We start from the raw sequence: 19254 nt of genomic DNA, 5'->3' as shown, positions 1-19254 counted from the left end.
GCGGCGAGCCCCGCCGCCGCCGTCCTCGTGAGCCATCGGCTTTGTCGGCCACTTGCTCAGGCAGCGGCGAGGCAGATAGGAGGGTGGAGAGGGGCGGCGGCGGCTAGGTTTCGCCGCCCAAGTCTCCCACGGGAGGCGACGCGGGGGCCTCATGAGAATGTATTTGTTCCTATCCCATTCTGACACTTCAATTGACAAGAAAAGATTGGACTGCTGCGTTAATACCATTACCAGAAATGGACGAATACGAACAACATAGCATCAGCTGAACACACAAGACAACATAGGGGGCTCTCATTGAGATGCTCTGTTTGTTAGATGGGTCATGGGATTACAACACACATTACACTTTACATTCCTCCGCTAACTCTGACGCGACAAAAAAAAAAGGTAAAAAATAAATCTACCGCCCGCCTCCAGCTTCTCACTCCACCCTCCTTCCAGTCAGACTAACTTCCTAAACACACAGAGCCCGCTCCAACACTGCTTATACACCAGGCACCCATCTTCAGGTGCCCAGGTGAAATGGGCCACTACTTCCCGTATCCTACAATTGGAAAGTGGTGGCCAAAAAGAAAAGAGAAAATGAATATGGATAGGACATCGCCAATTATACTTTACACAATCTCCGAGCCGCAGATGGAGATATCAGAGGGAAGAAACGCCCGGGGAAGTTATAGTCATTAGCCAGAAAGACTTCTTCTCGCCATATCCTGTGCACGGAACACCCTTTTCCTCTTCTTCCCTCTTGCTAAACAGGGTCTGGTCCGAGCAATCAAGACCCGCCCCACATGCTGTATTGTACAACTCACATGCAGAGTAGCATACCCGAAGTCGGTTATCCCCATCTTCGTCGCACCTTTGAATCGAGATCTGAAGAAAGAAATTTAGGAAGGTATTACTTCTCCACAAATTATTGCTCTCAACAGTAAAACAAGATGAATCCGTATGGATATATAGAGATAATGAGGGCATTGACAAAAAGACAATTGGTTTAAATATCACTAGTATTTGGCGTAAGTAAACTAGACAAATCTCCTGCTCAGTGAAATGGGGCTAGATGATCTTATACTCGATGCAGAATTCAGTGTTTATTTCTAAAAATGCAATCGTGTTATAACAGGCAATGCAGATCCGTGACATTGAACTTGGAGGATTCCTTTCACTATGTTCTAACAAAATAATACATGCTTCTTTCTTGTATATATGTATATTTGCTACAAGTAAGCTGTGCTCTTAATATACTATGCTTGTTTAAAGGCAAAAACAGCAATGCGGACAAACAAAACCTCATAACGTGTATGCAAGCTGAAGATAGAACATCTAAAGATCAGAACGAGTTCGCAAGATATATAAATATTTGAGAAATGGTTGAAGCAGGCCATACCCAGCAGGCTAACCGCTTTGCAGCTGCTGCACAGTTGGCATTGTTAAAGAAGTTAAGGAAGGTCCGCCCACTTGGCATCAACCTATTGTAATTTGGCACAAGAACCACTGCTTCAAGCTGTTGTAGAATACTGAGTTCACTTGGTGCACAATGCTGCCCGTCAGCATCCCTAACCAGTACATCATGGCACATTGACAAGCTGGGCAATATTGCAGAACCTTTCTGACAAGTGTAGCCTGCATAATCTGAACAGCGGAATTCACATTTACCATTATCACAGACTCCTCCGTGCAAACTACATTGCTCATCACAAACCGCTGCATTAAAAAAGAAACATGACATTAGTTTTAGCAATCATCAATTCTAAAACATATAATAAATTGTAAGGCGTTCAAGGCTCCAACATAATAAAACTCAATTGCAAGTTTTAAGTGCTCAAATCTGATCATGTATGGCAAAGCACATTTTCATAAGAAATTCAAATGCATTAAAACCTAGTGTGACTAGTTTTCACGAATCAAACACAAAGAAAATTAGTGAGTTCATCTTCATGTTTTTAACAGAAAACTTCAGTATTCATTAAGTTCACCTGTTGAGCAGTCAATCCCAGTCCATCCACTTTCACATTCACAGATCCCATTGGCTTTGCATATACCATGACCTGTGCACTTGGCTGGGCAAGATCCTGCACACCAAACCAATGGTAGTCAGTGAGACCAAACTATAACAGAATGGATACTTCAGCATATCAGAAAAGCAATCCAGCCAATTTTGAAGGGGCCCACCAAGGGCTACAAAAATCCATTGTCCTCTTCACTCAATTGAAGCTCCACAAGAACCAACAGATTGTTCATAATATTGATAAATGTATATATATGAAGCATACAATTATAAACTACTACTTTCAAAAGGATGCTTGACCACTTCTCTAAAAATATTCCACTTCAATATCCAGCTTATCCATAAATCTTTTGAATACAAGATTGGAAAACCTGTGCTGAAAAGGCTTAACAGATGGAGAAGAAAAAAGTTGGATGAAAACGGAAGGATAGCATAGACATAGAACTCACTTCTGCTACAGTCGTGGCCATGAAATCCAGGGAAGCAATGGCAGGTTCCATCAATGCAATCACCATTAAAACTGCAAGACTTGGGACACTGGCCACTTACTGGAACTGGCACGGTGTTACACAACTCGTGATATGCCGGGCAAATCAACTCCCCTTCAGCAACGAAATTTACTCAAGTAAGAAACAAAAGAAGAGAGTTCTGATATAATACACATCAAATAACAAGACTCACCATTGAACCCTGGGAACTGAACAGGTCCACCAGTTTGCGGACATGACTTCCAGATCCCATCAACGGCAACCTAAACATCAATAATTTTTTTGAACACCACAAATGGCAAAGTTTAGCCAGAGCTGAGCAGAATTTCTGAACCAAAATAGAATATGATGCATGAGGTTACTTGGACAAATCTGATGCAGCCAATATAGACACAAACAGCATAAGCATGTAGCCCAAAAAGAATATAAAACAACTAAGACAGTTCAAAGAACCAAATTTATTATTTAATACATCTGGCGAGAGATATAATGACTGTGGTTTCAATGGTTTTGTTCTTAAATATAAGGTTTGCATGCATGTTTAATGGTTTTTCCTACTATGCCCCTATTTGTTATTTCTGTGATTATTATACCTCCTCAGATCACACTATTGAAACCGACCATCAGTGACTTCTACATATTTAATTAAAAACCATACAAATTGCTATCTGTAGATTTGCCATGATAAGTACTTTCATAATCCCATAAATTTATTAGATTTTATAAAAGTAATTTAATATAAAATTGTGGTCAAAGGGCACACCTCAACGACCATGAAAAGCGTCAACCATCAAGTATCCTTTTACTGGAGGGAGTATGCATTTATTCATGACCGCCAAAAAAAAGCAATTTATTTTATCTTACAAGACAATACGAATGCCATCAAGTCATTTTATCTGGTGTTCCCATTTTCACCACGAACTTACTCACGCAAAATCAAAATTCAACAAAATATTTTCTCGATAAAGAGAGTAATCACCAAAAAATTAAAATGCTTTGTTAAAAGCTCATAGTGAAAAGGGCGAATGGGCTAGAAATTCTCATTCCTCTAACAAGGTTTGGTGGGCTTCAGATCATGTATGGTTACTCTTGAGAAAAAAGATACGACTGATAAACTAAGGAAGAAGGGAGTGGTACTAACCTCTAAGGAGTTATTTGTGCAGCGATGCTGATAACAGCCATTTCCTTGTGTCATAGATCCGCGAACAAACCCAGTTCGCACTAGAGTTGAGGCCATACACCTGCTCATTAGTGAAGCAAAACTTCCATCACGAATTAAAACTGTAAACTGATATGTAGTAAAACAAGTATGATAGAACTTATTGTCTGCAGTCTCACCTTGAGTTGCTTCCCCGCACTTCACCTAACATTCTGTCAGGTGCTCGTGCACTATTTACATCAGTGCACGAACCATCTGAATAAGCAACATAATATGTACAGTAATCTGCTAACGAAGACTGGCCACCTACATGCATAGAATCCAGTTCCACATAGGTGAGCACTTTAGTACTATTTGCTGAAATAAGAAACCAATCAAGGGTACTCAAGAAGAGAATAAGAAAAGATGAGGGCTCTTGTGGAATATGAGAACTTGATAGGAAACTCCCAGGAAGACTCATTTGATTAACTCCAGAGACAGTTGACAGTTCCAAAAGTGATCCCATCTAGAGCTCAGTCAGATCACCTCTAACAAGGTAATCCAACCTGCTTGTGACTGGGTAATCTTTAGGCAAACAGTAGCAAAAGACAAAAGAAACTTTCTACACTTATTTTTGTTCCTTTTCTAGGAGTTGTTCCATGCGTGTGGACAGGGGATATCCTATATTAACAACTGGGCATTATGTGCAAATAAGCAATATTATTCATTTCACCTTCCCCTTAATTTACACCACCCGCCTTGATCTACAAGCCAACCCACTAGGGATCAAATGGAAAAGGTCAAAACAGAAAGATGAGCCACTTAAAATTCCAAATATCATTTCAGCACTCTGTCAAATGTTACTAACAATAAAATCAAACTAAATCATCACATATTGTATCATAACCATACCTTTATTAGCTTGAGGGAAATATTGAGCCCATTTGGGCAGGTCCCCACTATAGCTTACTATAGGGCAGTAACCTTCTGCCTCCCTATTATATGTGCATCCTGATAACTGAGTTGTGTTGCAGCGGTATGCCCCTTTCCATAAATTGCAGGGAGAGATAACGAACTCTGTTCCCTGATTGCGACCCCAATCTAAATGCTCAGCCATGCTATAATTAGCTTGATACCACCCGCTGTCCTCCAGTAATGCTAAAGTCATCTTTGACACCACTGATCTTGTATCCACTGACCCAGTCATGATCTCATTCATTAAGAGCCTTTTCTCCCAATGTGAACCTGTAAATATGGCAAATCTCAGTAGGGAGGGAAAAAACACACAGTTATTCTTGAACCTTTATGATGCCAACAGTACAAATATCAAATTATATGGGTGTACCTGATGTACCCCTGCCTCCACCATCTTCCAGTTCCAACCCAGTGAAGTTTTGGGAAAACGCCTAGCACAACCAAGAAATCGATCAATTTAAATGAATACTTTTTCTCAAAGTAAAAGTTAAGAAATGACTAGCAGATTTAAGAAAGCTCCAGTATCTTTAGTTACAACTTACTCCATAATGATGCCTAGAGTGCATGACAACCCGTGGAAGGACAACACGTGTGACCATTCTTCCAAGCTTTTCATCCAAAATTTGAGAAGTTACCTGAAGAAAGACACATGAATACACTCAGATCATCGTGTGCAAGGCATGAACTAGAGAGGGGAAGCTTTCAAGCTACCCAACTTACCAATGCAGTAGGCAGATAATAAATTTTGGACTAGAGAAACTGGTTAGTTATCTACTGGTTGAAGAATTGGTGCAGAACAAAAACCATGTTGCATTATCTCCAAAGCTTTTCACTCAAGTTTTGGAGGTATGCCAACTATGCTATTTTGCATAGACCACCCCCCCCCCCTTCCCCCTCAAAATGAATAAATAAACTGGATGATATAGCTAACTAGAGCCCATAAAAAGTTATTTGCTTTTAGCACAACGTCTTAAGTAAATAATCCAACTTGGAAAAATATACTAGGACCTCTCGTGGCAACACAACCACTAAACAATAAAGTTGTTGGTTGAGTTTGTAACGTAGTATGTTGTGGGGTTTCATTGATTTGCATCCTCTACATGAAACTGTACTCTCTACACAGCTCGTCAAATTAACCATAAAGGGTATTGGGTTTGAGTTGCCAGCTACAGGTGGATTAGTCAGATGAAGAAAAACCTTTATATGATCTAAAAGAAGGAAGCAGTGGTGGACGTGATCTTCCACCACCGTCGCCAACCTAACAAGTGGAGCCATGGTCAGCCTCCTTTTGGGCCTCTCCTCCTCCAGCCATCTTTGATTGCTAGGCGGCCCATATAGCTATGTTTGTTTCTTCTTAGTCTTTCGAGGTAAGGAACATAAGGAGGATACTAAGGAGCAAATTAGTTCTTTGTCATATCCTCCACTTTGAAATACAAGGTGTTATCCAAACAAGGTCTACAAACAACCATGAGTTTTGTAAACTTAGCTAGATTATGAAATATCTATCTATTTCAGTGCAACGCACAAGTATTTAACTAGTTGAACCCAAATTCTACAGAATGGAAAAGAGAACAAGCGAAAAGTTGACAAGAAGGGGGTATAATACAAAACTGAGCACAACTTGTCAAAGTCCAGCCTTGTAAATCCTCAATCATCCAATGCGGGACCACAAGCTATAGAAAATTAGATGAAGTTTATTTATTTCCATTTCAGAGTTACTTCCTTCTACAATTTTGAGCCTTAAGGGCAAGTTTGGCAAATGGGATAGGGAAATGACATACCACCCATCAAAGGGTAACATTGCCTAGCCCATCCATTCTTATCCTAGCCATCCATTATTCCCGCCTCATTTCATTCTAACCCTTTGCTCCTTCCGTTATCCCAATCACACGTCTTACAACCGACTTGTCAAACAGGCCATAAGAGCTTGAAATTGTCTTTCAAGATTAGCTTTCTGTTACTGCACATACTAGTTGACCAAAAAGAATGAGGCCATTAGGGCCTAGAGTTCATAGTTTTAAGAAATCTAAGGTCGGGACTGCTATGAATATAATTTGTATTGAATAATAGCCCCAAGGAGGCAATAGGAGTTCAAGAGTGCGTATAAGGATCATATTTACGTATTACTATAGAGTAGAATTTATAGTTGAAATGTTGTTCTTCAGGCTTCTGGGGATTGATTTGAGTAGAACACATACAATTCTCCAAATTCACACTCATCTACAAGCACTGTTGTCCGGGTTGATTTCTGAACAGTGGTTGGTTGATTAGATTGTTCATCGATGTGCTGTATCTTTCCTCAAATTACAAATTAAAATCATCTTTTGTCCAGCTAATTCCAATGTCCCGCTAGGCATGTAGGATTGTAGGCATCAGTAATCGTGCAACTTAATCCCATTTATAAGACTTTTGAAGAGGTATCAAATCCATGCTCTCAACAATCTGAAAGCATCAAGAAATATTCCATTGCACCTTTGGAGTTTATTTGACCACACATGCCAAGATTTGCCACAGTGAGATAATTGCCCAATATGGTAACAACAGAAACTTAGGGGCCTTTGTGCCTTTGCCTAAAATCAGCATATACATCCAATTGAGTTGCTTCTTTAAGAAGCTTTAAATAAAGAAATTGAATCGGCTGAGATTTCAACCATAAAAGGATCAGCTCAGGTTTTGGGCGTTGAATCTCCATGTGAAGGAAAGAAAATATATCACACTAAAACAATGAGGAAAGACATTGCTAAGTACCTGACTACGCCTCCGTTTCCTTTCATCACGAAAATGTGTGAAGGCATGAGGATCAAAGCCTAGAACATGCATGACCTCATGTATCAAGGTGGCTGAAAGTAACGTTTCTGCTTCAGCGGTCAAATGACGGGGGGCCACATTAACATGTCCTAAAGGAAAAAATCACATATGTTAGTTCAAATTAACATTAAAAACACCCCGCACGTGTGATGTTAGTATATAAAGTGTGAGGATTTACACAGACCTGCAATTGCACGGCCCCATTGGTCACGTTCACAGGCCACAGCCCATGCAAGGGTGTTACCTGTTGTTGGTCTAGTTGTTACCAGGAGTACTAAATCAGCATTGGCAACGCCATCTGCAATTTAAGAAAGAAATGTATGAAATAAGTAGCAATTTTTGGATGTATAGACACATATGCTAGTGATGGTAAAGGGATAACACGCAAGTTTTGGATGTGTAGACACATCGATTTACATTGGTATATGAGCACATGTCAGAGATATGGCAAGGAGTGGAGACAGGGAGGCATACTGTCCCCATCCTCACGTAGAATGGCAATGGAAAAAAATTCCCCCATCCCTCTAATAGAAGAACTCCTCTGGGTTGGCAAGAAAAAGGTCCCCATTGCTATCCCTAGTAATAATGGTAAATTACCTTCAATATATGCATGGGGGAGCTGTACACCTCCATCCTGACCACAAGCAGAGTACCCACTGAGCCGAAGGTTCCCTTTGACAGGTTCAACAGCTAAGGCTTTTCTGAACCACTCTACTGTCTGTCCCAGTGCCTGTCCAATGGTCCGATTCAGCATAAAAACAAAGATATCAATAACACAAGGGACTAGCATTACTACATCTTCCATCACAGTCAAGACTTAAGATCATTGGCAGATCATATTTTCAAGTCATGATGGAGTGCAAACTGAAGTGGCAGGCAGAAACCACAGAAGGCAGAAAAATGAACCTTTCGAAGCCTTTGCTTCTTGTCCTCCCCGGCTATATCCTCAACGGTGCAATTGTACCAGCAATCTCCCACCAATGGTGGGTCTCCATGAGGATCACAGACAGGTGTTCCTGGTATTGATGGAACAGGAGGTTCCCCGAGCTAACATGAACAAACAACAAACTTAACAATATACTTCGCCGGTGAAGCAGCTGCCAGCACAATCAAAAGCTAAACCTACCTTAACAATGTCACCAACAGTTTTACAGTCCCTGTCAGGTGAATGCCCAACAGCGTCATAGTTGAGATAAATCCGTATTGGCTTTTTGACATTCTTCTGTGAAGCATGCCAAGATGACACCCCCAGCAAGTGTCTTCCTCTTAGCCGTTCCATGTTCTCTCTGCGTTCATGGTAGACTTGAGGCATGACAGAGTACTCCTTCCGCCAGGCTCGTCGCCGCTGATGAAGTATTTCATCATGAATGCAAGAATGGCTAAGGTAAATGTCCTTCTCCCCAGCATCCAGGCCTTGAGGAGGCGATGTTTTGCCGTCACGGGAACTCGAGCAGGCTCCTTGAGTCAAGAACAGAATCAAAATAATCTGCAGCATGAGCAAACATGGAATAATCAATTACAGACACCAGCGCAAGTACAGAGTCTTCTAATAGACCACGGTGACCTAAGAGAACTCGAATATTAGCAAACTGTAAGAGCAAACAGCATGTAATCTACTAGTGCAGTCTAAATTTTGATCAATCTATTTCCATCTGTTTAACTACCGTCAAAATTCCCAAAAATGGAAGGGACAACAACATTCCCTTCCCCCAAAAATATCCGAAGCAAAACGGTAAAACCCTACAACACCAGAGCAAGCCGCGAATCTATCGAATCGCACTCCATAACCTAAAATGCGCATCAAATTGATACCAAATCCGGCCACGGCAGCCTCAAACCCCGCGAAATTCCCCGACCACTCCGCACGAAATCTGCGAACACAGCCCGCTCACCAACCGAACCCCTCCCACCGGATCGAACGAAGCGGCTCACCTGGACGCTCGCGAGCCGAAGCACCCTCCCGCACACGCCTCCGCCGGGCGACGCCCTGTCCTCCATGTACGGCCGCCCGCAGCCCCAGCCCCCCTCGCCGCTTCCATTCACCGCCCCTCGGGCGACGCCCCCGCCGCACCCATCCTCCTCCACCTCACCACCCCCCCTACGAATCCACCACCCCTCCTCCTTCCGCCGCGCCGCACCGCCGCCGAGACGGGGACCACCAGGCTGGCCCCCACCGCACCACCGCACTGGACCACCACCCACCCACTCGCCTCCGCGCCGCCGGCTCCGGCTCGCCGCAGATCGAGGCAGGATTAGGTTCCGCGACGCCGACGAGGAGCAGCCCAACCCCCCGCGAGGAGGAGAGAGAGAGGATGGAGGAGGCGGAGACGCGGGGAGGTGGAGGAGGTGAGGTGTGGAGGTGGAGGCGTAGTGGTGGTGGATTTAGTCGTGAAGGCTACTAGTACCACCACTGAGACGGAGAAGAGAGAAAGAAAGAAAAAAAAAAGAAAAGAAACGAGATATTATCGTTTTTTTTTTTTGCATTTTACTATTGCGCCCCACGCCCACGGCCGCTATTAATGCCGGAAGGGGAAAAGGGGCGGGGAGTTGGGTGGAAATTACGGGGGAGTGCCATCGCCCCCGCCCCGGCAGTTGGGGCGGAGACGTGGAGCTGTTCTTCTGTAATCCGGTTCCTCCTTTTTGTACCGTTGCGGCCTAACCACAGAGTTTAAAATTCATAAAAGAACGAAATTCGCTCTGATCGGTGATCACTTTTTGAATTAGTAGTCGTAGCCCCCGTTTCTGTTGCCGTCGGCCGCTCCAACCTCCTGCGATTTATTTTATTTATTAAAAAAAACTAAAAGAACATATCGCCCAGCTTTATACTCAATGAATCAAGTAATTAATTACACTAGTTAATTAATAAATTGAGTAGTAATTAATTATTCAACTGATGATGCTGATGATAATCGCGGCAGCTGTCGAGGAGGAGGACGCGAGAGAGGCGTACTTGCGTACGTAGCCGCGTGCTTCGCTTGAGGGCTTCTTCACCTTTCCAGCATCGCACGATCCACCATTCCGCTGGAGTTGTTAACCACTAACACCAGCATCGTATGTGCATACGAACGAATCGGTGAACGACGCGAAGCGAAACCCCCGACTTGTACGATTCTGCGGCTCAACCGAACGTAACGACTCGCTCAACCACTCGCTCGCTCGCGGCAGGGGGAGGGAGGGGTCAAACCGGCTGCTCTGCTCTGCTGCCAATTGTCGCCGGCCGGGAGGCCGATCAGTCACCAGTTCACCACCACCACCGAAGCTGATGATGATGGGGGAGCTTTTTTTTGCCATTTTCTATGGATCGCAGGTGACCCACGTACTAGGAGCATGTACGATAGTGGCTATAAGCAAGCTATAAACATATTTTAGAAAGATAAATAAAGAGAGAGAAGAGTAGTGAGCTACAGATCTGTAGCTAGCTGCATCATGGACTTTAAGATATAATGTGTGTATGATAGGTTAGGTGGGACTAGATATTAATAGTATAGTAAGCAACTATTATATAAATTGGCTATTACATTGGCTATAGATAAACTGGAGCTAGTAGTTGGTTATACTGTTGAACTTGCTCTATTACGAGTAGCATATGCAGCAGCAGGATCTAGATCTGTGTTGGTTTTGTGATCGATCGATCGATCTCACGTGGCATTATCCAATATATATCCATCGGCAGCAAGCAGCAAGAGGGGGGACATGGGTGGTGGTGGACAAGGGCGTCATGAGTGTGAATGCTGCGTGATGATGATTTGTTTGTTACAGTATTCTCTTTTTGGGTGGGCATGTGCACAGGTCAAAGTTTGGACGCTGCAGGCGGCCAAACCCAGCGGAGAGTGAGCGAGTCTAGTGTGTGTTTTTTGTGTGCTGCGTGTGTTGTTTGGAGAGTGGAGACAGCGACCGGAGGTTCGATGATCAGCTGAAGACTTGTGATGGGAGCTCGTTTTGTTCGAGACGCGTTCTATAGCTTGCAAGTTTGGAGAACACACGTACAGACGTACTACTGACGTACTCCTTTGTTCTGCATTCAAACGTCTCTGGTAAACAACAGCGAGGACAATTTTAACACCGCTATGCAATTTTGGTGTATAAAAGGACAAAACTAACACCGTATTTGCAAAATTTGGTACGACAAAAATGAAGACGAAATCAACACCGTTCTTGCAACAGTGGTATAGCAAAGTATCAAAATGAAATACTCCGTAGGTAAAAAAAAAAAAGCATAGCAAAGTAAAATAAAACAATCTGTGCAACATTGGTATAGCGAAGTATCAAATTGAAATCAAATAAAAAATTAAAAATAAAAATTAAAAATAAAAAGTATTAAAATGAAATTGGCAAAAATAATACAAAATCAAATATATGTCTGAGCCCAGGTTCGAACTGGGGACCTTTAGTGTGTGAGACTAACGTGATAACCAACTACACCACCCAGACAATTTGTTCGAGCCTTATGCGAAAATTTACTTATGCTAACAAAAATGGAGTGATATAAACTTGATCGCGGCAGGCGGTGCCACCGACAACTACGACGCCGGCTTCCTCGTCGCTGTCGACTGTCGAGTGGTGGCGAGGCGAACAATGCGGCCACTTTGCTGCCGCTTCCTCCTCCGCCGCCGGAGACTTCCCGGCGGCGGTGGCGGCTGCAGCATTTTCCAGCTGGTACGAACTACGAAGCAGCCCGGTTGGGTTGAGACTTGAGACTCGCAAACCGAATCCGTTGCCGCCAATCTGCCCCCATCCGGGTCTCTCGCCGCCGCCACAATATGCTCGCGTTGCCGTTGCCCCTCCAAGCCGCTCGTCTGCTTTGCGGGCTCATCTAAGATCGGAAGGGCACGGCTTGGCGGCGACGAGCTCCTCCTCCTCCTCTCCTTTCGACTGGACATCGCAAGATCGATTGTACCTCCTCTGGTAAGCCTAATCCCCTTCTGATTGTCCCGATTATCCCAAATCTTTTGATCGGCTGATTGCTATGTCGGATTCGATCCTTTGCGCATATCCGTACTCCTCCATGCCGATGCTACTTGCAAACTTGCTGTTGCCTATCAGGCCAGTGAGCTTCTAGTGTAGATGAAAAGATTGCCTTTTTTTTTTGTGAGATTGATTGGATAAGAGTTTTTTTTTTGGGGGTGATATAATGGATTGCATTGCTGTCATCCTGACGTGTAACCTCAGTTGATTTCTTTCCAATTAAAGCAGATGTCTTATATTTGCCAGGATTATTAATGATGTTCATGCATGTTCTAGCTTCTATGTCAAAATAGATTGTTTTTATTAGTGCAATCCAGATTGGTTGATACATAAATTTATCGGTTATGATATGTTAGTGCTCACTCAACATCAAGTATTCTGCATGTTCTACCAGGTTCTACTATATATACTGTACATGCTAACTCATACTTTTTGTTGTTCGCAGAAGTGCGCAAATCATCAGCCACCAATTGACCAAACCAAAATTCAGCAATGGAACAACTAATGGAGGAAATACATGCTTCAGCCTGTCATGTGTCATGGCCCTTCTATAAAAGAAGCTCAAGTTTTTGTAAACACAGTTATACAGCTGTTAACCAAAGGGAGTGAATATGTGACATGAAGGAGACTAGGTGCTGGGCGACACCTCAACGCTGGCTGCTCACACTAGATATGCTTTCATTATCCACTGCCTTGTAGAATCCCCTGAATCAGAAGAAGGTTGAACTGCCAATCTGTGGACCAAAGACTGCAAGTGTCTGCTCTCCTATGAACCTAAATCTCCCCGCTGCGTGGTGCTAATTGTTGATGCTGATGAACCTGTAATTTGGTTTTGCCGCGTTGGAGGGAAGGAATGGACTAGACATGGATATACAATTACTGTCGAAAAATCACCAATTTTATTCCACCATCTACTATATAGAGAGTCCAAGGACGAAAGTGCAGAACACAGTTCTCATGGAGAAACATCGTCAGAGGACATCTTGAATGGAGATGGCAATGGGAAAAGAAGAAGAATATCAAATGATGTGCATGGCACTGCAAAATGAGAATCGTCATTACGAAAGGTTCAAGATACAGAGCATAGTTGCTATTGATGAGAAGTTCTATTTTGACATATCCGCATCAGAACTTGGAGTTATCAAGTTAAATCCGAATCCAACATTTACCACAATACAAGTTAAGACACTGAAAGTTTCACGGAACTGTTGGGAGCTGGCATTCCCACATCTGGTCGTCGAATCCCGTGGGAGGCTCTATCTAGTTGTTTATGACCGACATTGTATACGCGATATGTGCCTCTTCAAGATGGATTTCTCAAGACTTGAATGGTGTTCAGTGGATAGGCTTTATGATCAGATCTTTTTTGTGGGTAAACTGCATTTCACGGCATCATATTGTGCTCGGCAGCTTGGATTGAAGCAAGGTAATATATATTACCAGGAAGTGGCTGAAACTATGTATGTTTCCTTTCTTGGAGACGAAACATAGGTACAGTTCCACTTTCCGCCTAAGGTTCACGGATAATCTCCCAGATCCATTGTCGAGCATATACAAAATGCTCACCGAAGCTTATTGTTTCACCATTGGCAACACTTAAGAGGTTTTTTTTTTTTTTGTGACTATGTTTGACTATGTTTAAGCAAACATATAATATATCTGTAGGTTTACCAGTCTGCTTCTCTATTTAGAATCTTTTTTTTTTCTGAAGGGCAAAATGTAATATATCAATATCTAGACTTATAAAGTCGATTTGTATCAGTTGACATTATGCCGAAACTTCGCCTTTTCATTTGCTTAAATAATATATCTGGCAGGTAAGTTGAAATTTTGTCAGTTACTTTTGGCAATTGCACAAAGTCAAATCTCCAAACTATGCTACATATAAAATATCTGTCTTCGCCTCTCTGATTGTGAACTATTATGTTGAGATCGTTCAGCATTTTTTATACTTTGTCTATGAACACACTTGTAATTACAACATTACTGCCAGAGTACCGGCACTACAAAGGATGACCTTCAAGAAAGCATGCCTCTCAGATAAGCAGCACAAGACTGCATAACTAAAGCAATAACTGTAAGAAAACCTTCCAGAATTTAGGCATGCATATTATCCTGAGCTTCTGACTATTTGTTCTTGTCAAGCCATTCGAGAATTCCTTTCTCCGACTCTGTAAGCTCATCTTCATTCTTCTGTCTTGCAGGGCCCTCGATCAGACCAAAGTAATCCCTGTAATTCCTCTTGTAGTAGTCGTCTAGCCTCTGGAATACAAGAAAATGACGGTAGAATCAGTGGCAACCCCAATCTGCGTCAATACCATTTTTGATGAATTATTTAAGCACAAAAGTGGACAAAGTCTAGAACCTCAAGTATGCTACATATCTGTAACTAGCTTTCATGAGCAACTACTCCAACCATTGATCTATTCACTGGAACATTATCAAATACCATTCTTAATTATCCTGAAGTTCTTCATATGGACCAATTTACTTCAAACTCATCATTGCTATTCCTAGACTAAATGTGCCTAGATTTCTGATTTGTCACTTGAGCCTATAATCTAGTTTTTAAAGTACGTCATATGTTAACTGGAACTTGTTACTCCCGTTTTAAATTATGTCGTTCTAATGTTTGTCCAAGTCAAACATATCTATCTTTGACCATTAAATTTTTGAAATTTGTGTAGTTTAACATCATGTGAGTTATATATTATGAAAGCATTTCTCACGGTGAATCCAAAAATATAATAAATCATATGTGTGCCAAGGAGAAAACCCGAAGGTCGCATACCTCTTTGTCGTTCTTTTCTTTGTTTTCCTTTGATTTCTTCAGATACTCTAATACACCCAAGGAGGAAAATGGATTATCTGATGATCTATCCAAGGTGGACAACCGGGTACCAGAACAATTGCAAACTCGGACCAAATTGGCGCGTACCTTGCAGTAGAGCCTTTCTTGATTCACCAGCCTCAGGTATGGCTGCAGTGGAGGTGAGGAAAGTGAGAAGGCCCCTCCTGCTAATGCCGTTCCTCTGAGCCAACATGGCCAGTGGCTGGAGATGCCTTGTTGCTGATCGATGAAACGTTGAAGCTGCTGTGAATGGCCTCCTGATTGTGTCCACCAGTTTCCCTTGGGGCTGAGCCATGGTAGTTGGAGTGATCTTTGTTTACTCCCAATTCCTAGTCGCTTCCCACATGAAGCAGATAGATAGCTAAGCTTGATGTGTGGAAGCCAGACCACAGGTTTCTCTGGATTGGATCAGACAGGGATACAACGGATTCCGTTAGGTGCAGTAGCTAGTGTGGTCACACAAGCACCACTGGATTCGAAATGGATGACCCGGATGCATCGGAATATTGTAGCAAAGTACTATAGCGTTTTGCTATAAAACTTACGCCCTCCGTTTCTAAATATTTTGACAGCGTTAACTTTTTAGCACATATTTGACCGTTTGTCTTATAAAAAACTTTTGTAAAATATGTAAAACTATATGTATATATAAAAGTATATTTAACAATAAATCAAATGATAGAAAAAGATTAATAATTACTTAAATTTTTTAAATAAGACATATTTAAAAAAGTCAACGACGTTAAATATTTAGAAACGGAGGAGTATAAAAGTTTCGGATTCACCGTAGCAAGTGATTTGGGTCATTGGATCAAGAAATAGAGGGCTCAAATCGTGTGGAGTTGCTATCGTGCAGTCGCAATAGCAACCGCACTGGATCTCAATCCGGATACAACATACAAGTCACACAAACAACTCCAGTACTACTCCGTAGCCCGTAACCTTTGGACAAGCCCATTTGGTACACTACACCAACTGCAGTTTGATGTTACACTTCCAGCACTGAATTTCTATTTTTGCCTCACACTTTTATGTGGTACACGTTAACTCTGATATTGGATGAATTTTTTTCTTCAAAAATTTACTGTATGACTTCTGATAAACAAAAAATACAGGGTAATATTCTAAGATAAGAAGTCCTCATGTGACTCAATGTCACGTTACTGTACAAAACAGTACAAGTTTGTGTATATAACACAATGGAGCAGAGATGGGCGACGTGCAGGCTTTCATCTATCAAGATAAGCCCACTTCTCTACCCATGTAATCCTACAATGATCTCGTATCAAAATTACAGGGGGTGCACCTGTTCAACCATACATCAACCAAAACCAAGCACAGTGGGTGCTAACTCTAACAATGGCTCCAACGCACTTGGAGCAAACTTTCGAGCAAACAGGAAGCACATCGTAGAGTTCTGGCCGTTGTATAAACAAGTCCGGCCCTCTTGAACTCTTCTCAGGAATTCCTCTGTGATATCACCCCTTCCAAAGGTGGCTGGATGTGCACCTCCTCTTGACCAATCCACCCAAGTAATACTTCTATTTGCCAGGCTTTGTGGTGCTTCAATTGTAAGCATTGTAGGGAAATAGTGCTCATCAACATAACAATGAGGCCTGCAGAACTCCTTGAATTTTGGGTAATAGAGCGTGTCTCTCACAATTTCGATGGCAAGCTCCCTGTTTACTTCAAACCATTGCGAGCCTTTGCGCCATTGTGTGAGTTCAACCTCTGGGGTCATGTTCCAGTTGTACCTGCCCCGTCCATATGGTCCAGGATCATCGAACGCCATGACAAAGCTTTGGCTTGAATTCTGGAGGTATCGGTATGTAGTGTTGAAATTAAATATAGGAATGCATGACTCAGACACAAGGACAAACCACTCATTGGATATATCCAGCAGAGCGTTTGCCAGAAGGCGTCTCTCAGCATCACACATTGTCATCTCACCCCATTCTGCAACCTGTGATCAGCAAACAAATCAAAAAATATGTTAGACTATATCAACACAAAAGGCTAAATAAATGACTTTTCTGGTGGAACCCTAATAATAGAGCTTAGTGCCTTTCCAGTGGAACACTAATAATAGATACAACTTCATTGGCCCATGCGGTTAACCCATCATAGACTGGCTAATGTGGCTCTGCTTAGCCCAAAACTCATTCCTATTAGGGCGATAAAAGATAACAGTAACCATGCAAAGACAAAATGATCTTTGCATGTAATCACGGTACGCCAAATATTTTTCTTTTGTGTTTAATCTGACAACCCAGCATAACATATCCATCATGACCAATATCAATGTCACAACCATGACCAGCCATTATGGAAATTAACTCACAAACTCCCTGATGTTAAAGAATAAAAAGATAGACTATCATTTCTGTTATAACTTTTGAATCATTGTGGTCAACATCAGGTGATTCTAACATTTCGGTATGGCTTGCTTGTCGATCTTCCTATGAAAAATTTCAACTAAAAAATGATGATTTGCTAGAACAGTGTTGTAGATATGGTTTACTCCAGATAGACTAGGAATGTAACTCCTAAAGGTGCAGAACTGCAGATACACAGAACCACAATTAAAATCTATGGAAATAACAGATCTCGGAAAGTTTTGCTGTCAAGGTAAATGCGCAAACTAGATTGGCATCCTACAGTGGAATCATCAAACATAGTGCCCAACACTTGTGCCGTCTGAGCATGGTAAACAAAGTGAAAAAAATGTTCCTTGGCCACAAATTTGAGTGGCATTGAAGAAACGCCACAAAGTTTGACTGATATTGGATTAATGTCAATGCAATGATGGATGGTTTGTCGCACCAACACGGCATATTTGCCACCCATCTTTGTGACAAAGAAAAATAAAGTACGATGAAGAAAGGTCAACTATCCATTAGATTCACAAGAAGCTCTAGACTTCTAGCTTCGGCACTCATTGTTCCCTTATGCTTATGCTTATAAGCCAAAATTTAAAATTTAATTTTGAATTTGATTTTATGGTTTTCTTCATCGTGGTTTATTTTACAACATTTGCTTTTGTATCACTAAAAGACACATATATAAAAGTTTTACCTACAAATTAATTTTTGCTTGTTAATAAGCGGTACGAATAAGCATAAGGATAAGCGAAACTATGGGTTAGTAAAGTGCCACCTTATTCAGTACTATATCGATACTCCTTCAGTTTTAATAAGATCCAAAGAAGTGAAACACTGGGATTCACTAACCAATTGTCCAGATCACACGCGAATTGTCTTGTCCAGGAATAGTACAGTACAATACAAGCCTAGTAGTACAATGGGACATGCTTAATGCTAACCTTACTCGGGATTTGGCGGCGGTAGAAGACGGAGTCGGTGGTGAAGTTGGCGCGGTAGGACGGCAGCGCGTGGACGTAGACGGAGTAGAGCCCGTCGTGGCCGCGGAAGAAGCGCTCCCAGAGCGGCGCCAGCGGGAGCGGGCCGCGGGTGAGGAACATGAAGGCCACCTTGGGCACGCGCCGGTACGGGTAGCCGGGGACCCGCGGCACGAACGACGCGCGCCACAGGAGCTCCCCGTCGGCCATGGCGTGCTCCACGCGGTCCGGCCCCCGCGTCCACCGCTCCAGCCCCTCCGGCGGCGGCGGCGGGGGCGGAGGCGCCCCCGCCGCCCCCCACGCCCCCAGGCACGGGCGGAACAGCGCGGGCGCGGCGGCCGCCAGCGTGTGGCGCGCCATGTACATCCCGGCCGCGGAGAGGCAGACGCCGAGGAGGAGGAAGCCGAGGAACACCTTGAGCATCCCCGTCGGGAACACCCTCCCCTGCGGCTGGAGCGGCGGCAGGGCGGCGGGGCGGGCGTCCTTGACGTCGTCCATGGACGCCACGCGCGACTGCATCGCGGACGCGGACTAGGGGAAGACGACGAGAGAGGAGGAGGCGGCGGCTGCTCCCAGATTTGAGGGCGCGCCGGGGGGCATCTCTCCGGATCGGGAAGGCGACGAATGGAGTCGAGGTGGGCGGCGGGGGGTGGGTCAGGGGGG

General features: G+C 43.2%; 3 protein-coding genes, 1 long non-coding RNA gene and 1 other non-coding gene across 5 annotated transcripts; 1 reads left to right on the top strand and 4 right to left on the bottom strand.

Moving 5' to 3' along the window:
• Positions 1 to 266: 266 nt before the first annotated feature.
• LOC4334001 (uncharacterized) lies at positions 267 to 9834 on the bottom strand. Its single transcript, XM_015776239.2, has 16 exons — positions 9350 to 9834; positions 8544 to 8903; positions 8324 to 8464; positions 8015 to 8147; positions 7602 to 7715; positions 7358 to 7506; positions 5152 to 5244; positions 4980 to 5040; positions 4547 to 4879; positions 3835 to 3961; positions 3638 to 3737; positions 2690 to 2759; positions 2458 to 2610; positions 1977 to 2072; positions 1388 to 1704; positions 267 to 873 (listed from the first exon to the last, which is right to left on the bottom strand). The coding sequence occupies exons 1-16, from the start codon at positions 9413 to 9415 to the stop codon at positions 649 to 651; spliced, it is 2538 nt and encodes an 845-aa protein (XP_015631725.1). The 5' UTR covers positions 9416 to 9834; the 3' UTR covers positions 267 to 648.
• A 1940-nt stretch (positions 9835 to 11774) lies between these two features.
• On the bottom strand, positions 11775 to 11848 carry TRNAV-CAC (transfer RNA valine (anticodon CAC)). Its single transcript has one exon. It is a non-coding gene; the product is annotated as a tRNA-Val (tRNA).
• Positions 11849 to 11946: 98 nt separating this feature from the next.
• On the top strand, positions 11947 to 14218 carry LOC136355761 (uncharacterized). The gene is made up of 2 exons (XR_010740109.1): positions 11947 to 12322; positions 12828 to 14218. It is a non-coding gene; the product is annotated as an uncharacterized lncRNA (long non-coding RNA).
• Positions 14219 to 14265: 47 nt separating this feature from the next.
• Positions 14266 to 15557, bottom strand: LOC4333999 (uncharacterized). Its single transcript, XM_015773618.3, has 3 exons — positions 15321 to 15557; positions 15174 to 15220; positions 14266 to 14644 (listed from the first exon to the last, which is right to left on the bottom strand). Exons 1-3 carry the CDS (start codon positions 15526 to 15528, stop codon positions 14510 to 14512), a joined length of 390 nt encoding a protein of 129 aa, XP_015629104.1. The 5' UTR covers positions 15529 to 15557; the 3' UTR covers positions 14266 to 14509.
• A 775-nt stretch (positions 15558 to 16332) lies between these two features.
• LOC9271227 (glycosyltransferase BC10-like) lies at positions 16333 to 19223 on the bottom strand. Its single transcript, XM_015772629.3, has 2 exons — positions 18556 to 19223; positions 16333 to 17196 (listed from the first exon to the last, which is right to left on the bottom strand). Exons 1-2 carry the CDS (start codon positions 19108 to 19110, stop codon positions 16555 to 16557), a joined length of 1197 nt encoding a protein of 398 aa, XP_015628115.1. The 5' UTR covers positions 19111 to 19223; the 3' UTR covers positions 16333 to 16554.
• Between the last annotated feature and the right edge of the window lie 31 nt (positions 19224 to 19254).

The sequence above is a fragment of the Oryza sativa genome, chromosome 3 (genome assembly GCF_034140825.1).
Source record: "Oryza sativa Japonica Group chromosome 3, ASM3414082v1".
NCBI classification, from domain to species: Eukaryota; Viridiplantae; Streptophyta; class Magnoliopsida; order Poales; family Poaceae; genus Oryza; species Oryza sativa.
This window is presented reverse-complemented; position numbering and strand designations above follow the sequence as displayed.

Bases quoted from the DNA above. Each gene is read 5' to 3' on its own strand.
- LOC4333999 (XM_015773618.3), bottom strand. From the start codon at position 15,528: ATGGCTCAGCCCCAAGGGAAACTGGTGGACACAATCAGGAGGCCATTC. The intron at 15,221-15,320 runs GTACGCGCCAAT...TGGGTGTATTAG, and splicing joins AAGAAAGGCTCTACTGCAAG to AGTATCTGAAGAAATCAAAG. The intron at 14,645-15,173 runs GTATGCGACCTT...CTTGTATTCCAG, and splicing joins AAGAAAAGAACGACAAAGAG to AGGCTAGACGACTACTACAA.
- LOC9271227 (XM_015772629.3), bottom strand. From the start codon at position 19,110: ATGCAGTCGCGCGTGGCGTCCATGGACGACGTCAAGGACGCCCGCCCC. The intron at 17,197-18,555 runs GTTAGCATTAAG...TGCTGATCACAG, and splicing joins GCCGCCAAATCCCGAGTAAG to GTTGCAGAATGGGGTGAGAT.
- LOC4334001 (XM_015776239.2), bottom strand. From the start codon at position 9,415: ATGGAGGACAGGGCGTCGCCCGGCGGAGGCGTGTGCGGGAGGGTGCTT. The intron at 3,962-4,546 runs GTATGGTTATGA...CTATGCATGTAG, and splicing joins TTTCCCTCAAGCTAATAAAG to GTGGCCAGTCTTCGTTAGCA. The intron at 874-1,387 runs GTATGGCCTGCT...TTCTTTCTTCAG, and splicing joins CAAAGCGGTTAGCCTGCTGG to ATCTCGATTCAAAGGTGCGA.